Source organism: Saimiri boliviensis, chromosome 5 (assembly GCF_048565385.1).
Source record: "Saimiri boliviensis isolate mSaiBol1 chromosome 5, mSaiBol1.pri, whole genome shotgun sequence".
Lineage (NCBI taxonomy): Eukaryota > Metazoa > Chordata > Mammalia > Primates > Cebidae > Saimiri > Saimiri boliviensis.
Window position 1 is genome coordinate 30,410,983 of NC_133453.1, and position 13,213 is coordinate 30,424,195.

The window sequence follows — 13,213 nt, forward strand, 5'->3', positions numbered from 1 at the left end:
AAATTTGTACACAATTCAAATAAATAATGCTGAGCAAAAATTTATTTGGGGCCAAGCTTGGTGGCTCATGCCTGTGATCTTAGCACATTGGGGAGTTCAAGATAGGGGAACTGCTTGAGCCCAGGAGGTCGAGACCATCCGAGGAAACAGGGCAAAACCCCATCTCTACCACAAAAAGATAAAACATAAATTAGCCGGGTATGGTGGCATGTGCCTGTGGTCCCAGCTACCCCGGAAACAGGTGAAAGGATCACTTGAGCCCAGGAGTCAGAGGTCGCAGCAAGCCAAGATTGCACCATTGCACTCCAGGCTGGACAACAGAGTGAGGTCCTGTCTGAAAAAAAAGTGTGGGGGGGTGGCTCACTGTATTTAATGTTATGTAAATGGAGCCAACCGTCAATAGAAAGTGGAGGGGAAAAAAAACACCATTAAAAGTTCGATCCTGAAAAAATAGATAATGCACTCTCCTTCACTCAAAAGAAGTTTCAGTGCCTACAAATGCCATGACTGTACTGACAGAGTGGGTTACCTTCACACTACCAGTTGCAAAAAAAGATAAATTCATTTTCTGAAAACGTAAAGTTGGTCTGCATAGGGACCTTCTTCAGTCTTGCCTTTTTGGCTTATCAAATTTTAAGCAGCCTTCTTTCCTAGGGTTTTTTCATTATCTATAATATTTATATTCTAATGAATAATTAGAAATTTACTTTAACATAAAAAGCATATAGGAAGGTGTCCTTGAGAGTTTCCCATGAAGCATTTCTGGAAACAAGGATTTGAGAGAACAAAGGCTTATTTGGATAGAGAGGAATCAGATAGAGAGGAAGTGACATCGTGAAACATCCCAATTAAAGTCTGCATTAGCATGCCATTACCACTGTGGAAAAGAGAAGCTTAAGCCCACTGGGGAACTCTGAGAGCCAGTGTGGAATAGTTACCTTAGAGATCGCCTATCCATGGGATGAAGAATCTAGGGTAGTTCCACTGACTCTTTCTGTGCTTTGGTTGGAGGCTACTCCAAAGATAATTAATTCTATGGCATTTACTGCCTGCTGATAGACTCCAGCCATCAGGCAAAGAGATATAGAACTTGCAGTTGGAAGATGAATTAAAACGGTAAATCGAGAGTGAGATAGAGACAGGCTATCCACAACATCTACTACCATGCATGCTATCCAAGCAAATTTTTGTTAATAAACTTCACAAGGATTTGAAATCATGATTCGAATATTGAAATCATATTCGAATTTTCTAATAAGGAGGTACAATGAAGAATCTCCCTAACACACGCGAATTTGGTGTTATGCAAATTGTGTGTGTGTGTGTGTGTGTGTGTGTGTAGGGGAGATGTGTAGACAGAAGGCAGAGAGAAGTGAGGAGAAGGAAAAGTCCTAACAAAACTATATTTAAGAAATATTATTACAATGGTTAAGTTCTTGAGAATTTTTAAGTTTTAATTTTAACTGGTTGTCTAAGAGTTGTGAAAGTTTGTACTGTGAAAGTTCGTACTGTGTCAGGGCATGATTCCTACAAACATATGGTGCATAATAAATGTAGGCCAAAGGAGAAGCTATCAGACAGACTGTATCTTTTTGGTCATCTCTGTACCGCAAAGACAGGGAACATGATGCATCTCAGAAGGTCAGTCAGTAAGTGACAAGAACAGTCATCATTTTCTTCCATGTTTTAGTGGCCCTTGAGGTTTTAATTTTTTTAAAAAAAGAAAAAACATAGCAGTCTATATCTTTAATTTGAACAGGGATAAATGTATTATTTTATAAATCAAAAGTAACAAGAAGAGTGTAGATCCCTGACATTCTGAAAGAACGCTTAAGTTTCTCTGTGACAGAGGAAATTGACTGAACACTAATGATCAGTACTACAAATCTCACCTTTGAGACAAACAAATTACTTACCTTTACTAGTAGGCGGATTACATTGTTTTTGATTCCACAGTCTACAGCTACCACTTTTGTGGGGTTTCCTTTGCCATACACCTTGACAGCCTGCATTTTAAAAACCAGAGAAAGAGAGGGAAATCCCAGCTATGAGCAACAGAGCAAAACCATAAATACATCTGAGGATGCTTTAAGATTGGTAGCAGATTGATTGTTTGACTACTAGGGAGTGACTGATAGTTAACAAACAATTTGTAGGAAAGGCACAGCAAGTGCCACAGACTGTATCTTCTTTATAAGAAAAAAAGTACTTTACTGTTTTAGATAAACTGTTGATTACAGTAATAACAATGATCTCTAAGAAACTGGCTGTGTTCATAGTTAACCATCTTTCCTATGTTTTGCCTCATTAACAACCAGTAGCAATGAAATTCTTAAGTATTACCGCCTGATTCAGCATTAGATAGATGTGGCAATAGATACACTGTGCTTTAAATACCACTTGATCCTCAACGTGCATTAAAGATTGAATGGGGTAAAGCTGAATTACTGTACATTAGGCTTCTGCAGTAGGGCCTAATGAATAAAGTCAGCATGAGAGTCACGGGCGTTGCTAAGCAGGTATAGACCACCAGTCCCTTTAGGTCCCCATGCAGTTGTTGGCATTTAAATGGTAGATTTCATAGAAAGATCCCAGAGCATATAATAATCATTATCTATGTCTCAAGCACTGCTGGGAGGCAGATCTATTTTCACAGGCAACAACCCAAGAAGCAGTTCCCCAAAGTCATAAAAGGAGAAATAATAGAAATACACAAAAAGCCTAGAAGGCTGAGCACACACCCACTGCTTCCTGCTTTTAGTGTTGGCTAGCATGCTATGAATTTAGGACGATTTCATTATTTGTGAAAATTTTCAGATGAAAGGTACAATCTGAATATTTGAAAGAACACTTTGACTAAAATATCTTCCTTTCCACTAAGTCTACACAGAATGTGAAATTATAATCCTTAGACATAGTTGAGGAAAAAATATATAAAGTATATCTGTTTTTTTTTTCTCCCACTGACTATTCTAAAGGAAAAAACATATCCCCATCCTTTCATGACCTGGGGGAGTTATGCTGAATTGAATGCCACAGGTAATCTTTCTCATCAGATAATTTGAAAAGGGTTAGGTTCATTCTTAACCTTAGGCTTCTGCTATAAAATAAAGCAATATTACCATCTAGTTATGGCTACAGAAAATTGTAATTACAAGACTTCATGAAGTTATTAACATTTTCAAGGCATGTAGCTAAACAAAACTCACAAAATATATGTAATCTCCTGACACAAATACACATTTTATCACAGCTATAGTAGCGTTATTTAATTGCACTGGCATTAAGAAACAACATAGCCAGTTGTCACCATTGCAGCATCTCCCTTGATTTGATATAGATAAAAACACAGATATGCTCATTCTTGCTAGTCTCTACACAAACACATTAAATACTGTCCATAAGAACAATAGAAGTTACCCAAGACTTCATGGATACTTGCATATATGGATTTGTGTTTGTACTTGCAAGAGAAGAATATATTATACAGCATTTTGAAACCTTGCTTGACCACAGAATTTTTTAAGATGAATTGCTCCACACCACTGTTTTCCATTTTAGGAAATGCTAGACTACATCACCAAGACAGTTATCAATTCTAACGTTCTATCATCTATCATCACCCTCTATCACGCTGTGTTTCAAACTAAATCATTGCACAGGGATATATGTAAAAACGAAGGGAAGTCGTATGAATGGGACCAATTTTAAAATTAAAAATCAGAAGTGAACATTGTATACACCATGATCAAATTCCATTTATATAAATAATTACATATCTAATTTAAAATTAGTTTTCTTTAACAACATATACTTCTTAGGCTTCAGCATGTTTTGAATCCACATCCCTGCCCGACATGAACATCATGACTCAGTACTAATTCCTAGGAACCCAAAATCCTTGTCTCTGACAAGGAGCCAGAATACCAGATAATATCAATGTGTGTTTTCTCTGAATCTTACATGTTACTAATCAGACTATTTTACTCTTTTAATAACAATTTTTAAAAAGCCTTTAAAAACTCTCATGCTGGAACTCTTTCTCATGAAATGTTCTCTATACTCCTTCTGATTGGTGCTGTGTCACAACATGATACATTCCCAGATAAACAGGTATCAGGAAGGGCATGGGACCATCCTTTCTATAGACTCTCAATGACAAGGTTTTGTCACAGGAGCGGTACGATATTCATCCAAGCAGAGTCCATTTCCAGTATATTCACATATTTTGCCATTTCTGATTAAAAATCCTTGAATCCTGACTTTGCAAATGTAAAAGGTAGAAGGAATGCAACAATGTAAACTTATTTGGATATTATTACATAGTAGTATCACTATGGTTACTAAGAGTATAACTGTTAGCAGTATAACTTTTATTTCCAGTATGTTGAAAGGCAGTATGAGATGATGTTTCCTGAGAGGGAGACACTAGATAGAGCCTTCCTAGGTATAAATCCTATGGCCATTCACACTGAGGAAGGTATTTAATCTCTCTACATCCCAGTTTCTTCATCAGTAAATGAATTCCTTACTAATACCTATCTCATATAATTACCCTGAAGATTGAATAAGTTCATCAGTGTAAAGCATTTAGAAGAAATCTAGCAGATAATGAGTACTCAATAGATCTTGCTTTTTTATTAGTAAGACTTATTAGTAATAATGATAATTTTATTACATTAATAATGGAGGTAATAGAACCATAAGGAAAACTGATTAAAGGATTTGAAGGGAAAATAAGAATATGCAATTTCTTTACCACCAACTCTAACTACCATTTACTGGTTTTGAATATTCCTTTATTCATTTATTATTTGTTGACCATGTATTATGTGAAAGATACCATGGGCAGTGCTGGGAATTCGGGTAAGTAAACCATGACCTCTCCTCTCAAAGAGCCAGCCACAGACAAGGGTGAGAAACAATCCTTCCAAAGTCAGTCCATCTCCACTCACCCTTACTCAAGTGTGTAAACCAATAGGTGTGAACCCCTTGGTTCAGCCATACCAAACTGTGCATAACTCTTCAAACATACCACGTTCTGTACCACTATGCCTCTTGACAAGCCATTCCTTCTGCCTTAAACAAAGTTCTCCTGGTTATTCATCTACCGAACTGTTACTACCTGCTCTTTGTATCTCAAAACAAGGCTAACTCTTGTTGGAGAGGCTTCCTGAGGCACCTATCCCATTTCAATGCTGCCCCATGCATGCCCTTGCAGCCTGCTATGCACTCTCCAAGGACAGCATTTATCACAGAATTCTGCACATGGTGATTTACTTGCTTGCTTGTTCCACCAGGCTTTATGCTCCCCAAGGACAGAGACTATAGCTCAAGCAACTCACTCATACCTACATTAATAGATATTCAATCAAAACCAGTGGACTTCTTCCTAAAATGTATTCTGTACCTTTTTATAAATATATGCTAAAGATATTTCACCTTAGGGTGACTCAATCATCATTATGAACATTAATTTTGAAACAAAGCTATAACACAATGAATCTTTAGCGTATGAATAAATATTTTCCATGCACAAAATGCCTCCAGGCTCTGATTACTGTGCCTGATTTCTGTGAAATTCTCTTGGCTCTCTGGCACATTATTAGCTTTGACTCCTCATCATCACTGTGCCTGTCTTTGGCAATTCAGTGCTCGCTTTATTTGAAATTGCTAAAATTCCAAGCTGAAGAATCAGAAAAGGTGGGGGGAACACTAAAATAATAGTAAACAGCCTCTAAATCAGGGCATGAAGTTTCCCATGTAAGCCTGTAACAAAAACTTAACAGCTGTAAATGCACTGATTTTGTAATGTATATTTTAGCTGCTATGAGACCACTTTTTCCCTCAGTGCTGGCCCTTCTGAAAGATGAACTCTAAAGAAAGATTTTGATATTTCAAGAAAGGTCTAAAGGGAATAAAATAAAACTACAAAATATAAAGGAAAACCCCTCACCTTGGTTGAAACCTCAGCAATCAAATTCTGCTTATTTGGATCCACAAAATCCACAGGCTGACCTTCAAACTCAATCTTCCCAAGCATGGTACCCTATCAAATTAAAAAAATTACAGTTAAAAGGAAGCAACAATGAAGGCGTTACAAGATAAACTCGCAGGGACTTCAAGCAGCTGCTCCAAGATTTAGTTATCTTTAAAACTACTTATAACCATCAGTGCAAGATCTTCATCTTCTCAAACTGAAAAGATGAAGTAATTTGCACATACATTCTGGAAAATACTAGTGAAATTACAATTAGTTCTTCTAGGGCTGACACCATTGCCTGATGTAAGCAAGGTCAAAAGGCATCAGAATTCAGGTCTCCAGGTTCCAGGTTGATGCAAATTGGGATATTTAGTGGACTTACACTCTTCAGTGTATGTGACCTAAAGACATTTCATGAGGGAGGTGGACAAAAATAAATCTATTGAGATGATAAGAAATCTAAAAATTGCAAAAAATAAAAATAAAAATAAAAAGAATGGGAATTCTTTCACTATGATAGTAACATTAATTCACAAAGAAGATGAAATGCAATGTAAGTCATATATTTCTAGAATATACAATGGAAATATTCACTTGCTTTAGATTTCATGTCCAAGTGTCCCTAAGAGTCTGAACTTTAAAGAGTGTTTAACCCTCTGTAAAGTTTTCACAAACTAACCTTGCTAACTTGAATATAAAGATGTTTTCATTTTTCAGCTGTATCTTGAGATTTACTTATTTGTCAGTAAGTCTGCTTTTACCTACTTAGGAAACTGGCATGCTACATTTAGTAATCAAGATTTTATTGAGGGGTAAAAATTCAAAATAATTCACTGATTTGCCCTTCTCTGATGAAATTATTGCATTGAAGGAAGAAGAAGGAAGCCTTTATTTCACTTTTAAATGTATTCCTTGGGAGAGAAGTCACTTTTAGGGGTAGGTGAGGGTAAAACGTACCTGTGTGTCACGTAGGCATGATGATTATCTTGGTGTTATTACTAAATTCAGAGTGCTGCCTCTAAGTCTGGGAAAACTACCTAAAACCACCTTTCACTTACATAGTAGATTACTAAATTTCATGGTGGCCCCTAGTTACTTTTAGAATCCAAGTCACATAATTCCTTGCCTGTATTTATGGATCACTAATTTTGAAATTTGTCTTTCAGTTCTTCCCATTTTCTTAAAATATGCTATAAGAAATACAATCTTACTTTTCAAACTAAGATAAATAGTAGTAAAAGCCATAATACACATTTTTAATTTGAACCCCCATCACTGATAAACAAATATAAGTCAATACTATTTTGTCTGTGTCAATTTATTCAGCCAATTTTGAAAACCTAACTGCCTATGATAAAAGGAGGGCTCATTTTAACTTAACATATCACATGAAAGACAAGTGTGGTCTTGAAAGTTTTCCTGAATCATTAGACTTGACTATATTTTGTCCAACCTGCCAATTCTGCCATCTGAATTGATTTTCCCAACAGTATTCCCTTCCTGCCCTCATAGCCTCATCATTGTTTACTGCTCTCACACATCATTAGGCTGAGAGAACACAAGAATCTCCCTGGGATATACAGTTTCACTAACACCTATTCTCAGGGAACTCATGATTAGAGTGAATAAAATCAGAGGTGGAATAGAATGATTGTGTAAACTCTCACTGTCTCCCTTCTGGTTGTGGGCATTTGGCCATGTTTTTATTTTCAAAGCTGTTTTGTTTTTCTGTTTACAAAGAGCCTGTGTCAATACATATATTCTAACAAGAAATCTACAACAAATTTTTTTGAAGAATCCTTTTCACATATGTACTTTTTTTTTTTTTTTTTTGACAGGGTTTTGCTCTGTTACCCAGGCTGGAGTGCAGTGGCATGATCTTGGGTCATTGCAACTTCCACCTCCCGGGTTCTACTGATTCTCCTGCCCCAACATCCTGAGTAGCCAGGATTATAGGCATGCCCACCATACCTGGCTAATTTTTGTATTTTTAATAGGGAGGGGTTTCACCATGTTGGCCAGGATGGTCTTGAACCCCTGACCTCAAGTGATCTGCCTGCCTCAGCCTCCTAAAATGTTGCGATTACAGGCGTGAGCCACAGCACCCAGCCCACATATGTAGTTTCAAATTGTATCATTTATCTTTTTCTTTTTATGTAATTATATTCAGTAAGAAAACTTTTAGTTGCATTTGGGGAATTTAGCTAACATTAGTGAAGTAATGTTTCTTTCTGACTTGGAATATGGATATTTCAAGTGAAGAAATAATAAACCCAACCTCCTGTAGCAAGAAGAAACAAGCAGATGGTGATGAGATATTCTCAAAGGAGGGGTCAGACGCTGTAGCAATCAGACATGAAAGCAAAAGATAACCTTCTCTTTTATCACCTTGGCCATTGATACCATCTCAACAAAGACTATATGATTGAAGTAACACATGAAGGTCTTATTTGGCACATTCATAAAAGATAATGCATTAACTTTACAGATAACTCTTTCACAAGGACAAAACAAATAACAGTAACAATGCTGTACACTTCCTGGACTGTATTCTTCAGTAGATAGGTTTTTTCTTCAGGCAAAATTGTTATGCAATTTGTTACCTTCTCTACTTGTTTCACTAAAGTTCTATCACACAAGCTGAATCATAAATGAATTGACTTGTTGATATAATGAACACATAGTGGGCATTCAATAAACTGCCAGGTGAATTAATCTCAAGTTCATTCAGTTAAAAACATACCAATCAAGTATTCCACCTTAAAAATTACAGTGAAAATAGTAAAGCAAAATAACAGAGACCCAGATAGCAGAAGCTGGCCAGATTCACTTCTTTACATATTAATGGATCCCTTAGGTGGGAAACACCCACCCAGCTACACACACACACACACACACACACACACACACACACACACGAAGAAACATAGATTTGGCTAAAGATGATGATTATACCTTATCCCGAATTATTTTAGTCAGCATTCTTGTGTCCACTCCATAAATTGCAGGAACCTATAAGAAAAAAATTGTAGTGACAGTGAAATTGGAGGAAATTAAATCCAGCATATTGTTTTCAAGTTACAAACTTGGCCTCATCTATCTTCTTGAGCAGTAAATAATTTCTCCACTCTTTCTTTTCTCTGACCCAGGGTGACTGTGTTGTCAGAACACGGTAAATTGTTGCTACAGTTAGGTATAGGACTCCTAATACCCAGGTCCTTTCTCAGAATAAAAAATGAGAAATTCTGAACATCAATCTTCTGCTACACTTCTGGTGCTTTTAACCCAGGATGTTAAATAAGTTAAATCACATTGGTGAACTTCATAAGCAATAATATGCAAATCCATGTTTTGAGCCAAAAGTTCCCGGCACAGAGGAGGCACTCAACACATTTTTCTGAAGGGCCATGTTGAGTAGTCATGTTGTACTAAAACATGATCATCCTAATAGTCCATCAGGCAAGACCACCATTTGTTTTAAGTTTTTTTAAACTAGGTTGGATAAAGACACGTGGTAAAATGAAAGAGTAATGAGTTAGGAATCAAGAAAACAGGTTCTACCCCACTGGAGGCTTTTTATTCAAACAAAATTTTTTTAAAGAGGCTAAAAAAAAAGCAAAATCATATTTTAGTTTTTTTTAATTCCACTAATTATCTTAGAAATGTTTAAGCAATGTATTTGTTCTCACCTGTAAGTTGAAGGAGGTGAACTGGTTATTATCTTAGATTCTTTTCTACTCTACATGTGTGTGATTATGGAAGAAGATTCAAAGCACATTTAAAAACCAAACTTACAAGCCATTGGTTAGGCTTACACTAAAACTCTTAGTTCTGACATAGAGAATCTATGAGAACAAGTACCCTAAATAACAAAGGGGAAAGGAAAATCTTGGGGTGGTGAGGGGAGGGGTAGTGGTAGGGGAAGGTGGTGGGAGAGGTGTCTCCTAAATGACGATTGCAGAAATTAGCTGCCTCAATAATGAACATAATTCACATAGTGGTTGAGAAGAAAATGACAATAGCTCAGGATATGATATGGATGCCTTCTTCTCCCTTTTAACATTTAGAAAGAATAAGATCTAAAGACCCAGGATCAAGATTATTTTTATTTGTCAGAAAGAAGCAATGTTTAGCCCCGGTAGATAGACACTCATTAGAGAGGCAGCACTGTCTCAGAATAAAATTCTGTCAGTTACTGGCCCAGCAGTTGAACAAAAAGCAGCTACGGCAACACTATAGATGAAGCTAAGTGAAGTACATCCATTATTTTAAGTACTTCTAACATATAAACAAGGCATATGCTCTTATTTGATTGAAATTAATATTTAAGGCCTGACATGGTGGCTCATGCTTGTAATCCCCACACTTTGGGAGGCTAAGGCAGGTGGATCACCTGAGGTCAGGAGCTCGAGATCAGCTTGGCCAACATGGTGAAACCCCGTCTGCACTAAAAATATAAAAAATTAGCCTAGGGTGGTGGCGGGCACCTGTAGTTCCAGCTACCCAAGAGGCTGAAGCAGGAGAATAACTTGAGCCCGGGAGGAGGAGGTTGCAGTGAGCCGAGATGACACCATTGCACTCCAGTCTGGGCAACAAGAATGAAAGTCTGTCTCAAAAAAAAAAAAAAAGAAGAAAAGAAATTAATATTAACATTTAAACTAAAAGTGTAAGATAAAGTTTTATAACCCTTTCCTTATATTATTAATACTTCAAATGAAATTATATATAATTACAGGTCATAATGTTGAAGCCCAAAGACACTTGATGATAATCTGCTTATACTCATAAGTATTAAAGACGAGCCAAATATCGCATAAAATGATTATGTGACCTGCACAGAGTTAGACAACCAGTTAATGGTAGAGCTGGTACTAAAACCCATGAAACAAGTTCTACCACTGCATTCTAAATAAAGGGGTGAAGGAGAGTAAAAGACGTAATTACTAAAGAGAAAATAAGTCTAAAATTTTCTCTACCCCCCTTCCCCAAATGTGAAAAGCTACCAAGCATGTATGAGTGCCACCTAGTGGATAAACTGAAAATATGTGGTTATCAGCATTTAAGGAGGAATCCAGACATTTCAGCCTTTATATAATAAGAGAAGGAATCCCTCTTTGAAATGCAAATATTCCAAACTACATTATCTTCCTCCATCTGCCTGGCACTTCTGAATCTGCAGGTACCTTCTCAATCTTCCTTAGGTGATGATGGATGCCCTATTCCATTTCTCACCTTTTCTTCCTGTAGCCATTGCCCTAAACTCTTGGTAGCCAGCCAGTGGTTGTAGTCTTTACTATAATCCAGCACCAGCAAACCTGCAACCTAGAAAGACAGGCAGTCATTTTTAAGAGGTTATCATAAAATATTATCCAACTCTTGTGAGTCAGTTTGCATTTTGAAAGTTTTATGATATCCACTGACATTTTGAAAATAAGAAGAGGGAAAAAAATCAACAACCTTCTTTTAACATATGTAATTGTTACCTTAATTATCATGGGAGGGAGCAGGCTTACCTGGCTTGATAAATCCTGAGACTAGACTAGGTCTCCCTTCTTGATGTGCATGACATATATCAAGAATTTAATTAATAGTTACTGGTTTAATGCACATGACAAAATCATTTTGAACTTACATTTAAATGAGCGGAAAAATTGATGGAAAATTGTGAGAAATAGTAAAAACTAAGTTAAATAATCAGTTAAAGTCATTCAAAAATGGAATGGTGAAAAAATAGTATCAAGTTTGGAATAAAAATTTTGAATTGTTTATATGATATATATTCCTAAGATAGTTTCCAAAGTTACCTTGATTAGGAAATCTTAATATGTTTACTTTTATACTGATATAAAAGCTATATTTAAGTCATCCCCTAAAGGCTGAGATTAAAAAGCAAATAATTAAGGCAGAATTGATTACCAAACTCCTTTTAAAAGGTGATTTTCTCCAATTCTTTTATAGCATAGTTATTATTTGAACATATGACATTTTTTTCAAGTTAAGCCAGGTTTCATTCAATGCATTAAAATTCAAAGTGCCCTGAAAAATGAAACTCAAAATACTGTCAAGTTAAAGATTATTCTCATATACCTAGGAATAAGATTGAATACATGAGCTTAATGGTTTGTACTACAATATTGAGGAAGAAACTTTGGCCATCCTAATTCTTAAAAGTAAGTTAACTATACTTCCTCAAATTGACACTTTTTAAATGGCCATAACTGGTACTACCTTGATTCCATCAGACTCCAAATACTTGCTAAGTCCCAGTTCATCCAGAGCCGTAGTATCAGGAGCTCCACCATTCCCAATAATGGGGTTGACCATAGTGAGAATCTGTCCCTTGTAGGCAGGGTCAGTAATAGCTTCTGGGTACCTGGGTAAACATGCCAAAAAATTATCAACAAATAATGTATGTAACTATAAAGTTATAATCTGCATACCTGCTGTGAATTATTTAACCCTTGAAAATGAGAAGAATTTGAGATTAAAATCCAACAAGAATGTCTCTAGATTTTAGCAAACCTAGGGAAATTTTATGACAGAATATAAAAAATGATGCCATGACATGATTGATACAAAGAAAAACTCGACTCATGAATATTAAGGTATATTTTCAGGTAAGTTTTATTTCCTCAATTTCTTTAAATTTTTTAATTTCTTTAAAAATCCCTTTCTAGCATCTTAATTTTTAAAATATCGCTGCTCTATTTAAAGTTTGCAGATACTCTCAAGATTTCCCTGGCCTACCAAATATCATTGAGCCCAAACTGATATTTACTGTTGAGGGCTGCCAATTTCACCAAGATAGAAACCATCAAAAAATTGAAAAGTTTTTTTCATATTTTTTAGGATACTAAAGATTATCCTGATTGTGATAGTGATGGTTGCGTGAGTATATATATCATTAAAATTCAATGAATATTTAAAATAAGTGAGGTAATTTATATGAAAGAATAACTCAATAAAGTGGATTTTAAAATATTTTAATTTTAGGAAGAAGCATATAAGTTTGGGAGTTATTATCTGCTTAGAAAAAAATTAATCTCACAAACTTGACTTGAGGCATTTCTGACTTCTAAGTTAAAAGATGACAACTAACTATTTTAAAATACTGATATGGAATAAGGAAGGAATGCAGGAGAGCTGTATTTTAAAGTTAGGGTAAGGGGGAAAATACAAATAAATTGTATGTGTGTGCATATACATATCATATGTGTGTGTACATATGCA

At 35.9% G+C, this 13,213-nt stretch overlaps 1 protein-coding gene across 1 annotated transcript in view; it reads right to left on the reverse strand.

The window, feature by feature from the left end:
• The window catches only part of CPS1 (carbamoyl-phosphate synthase 1), a 118,952-nt gene that overhangs the window by 86,308 nt on the left and 19,431 nt on the right, over positions 1-13,213 (reverse strand). The window contains exons 3-7 of the mRNA XM_003925583.4: positions 12,212-12,356; positions 11,216-11,305; positions 8,939-8,995; positions 5,957-6,049; positions 1,917-2,006 (exon numbers count right to left, since the gene is read on the reverse strand). Coding sequence (XP_003925632.2) covers positions 1,917-2,006; positions 5,957-6,049; positions 8,939-8,995; positions 11,216-11,305; positions 12,212-12,356 — 475 coding nt within the window. The remainder of the gene's footprint in view (positions 1-1,916; positions 2,007-5,956; positions 6,050-8,938; positions 8,996-11,215; positions 11,306-12,211; positions 12,357-13,213) is intronic.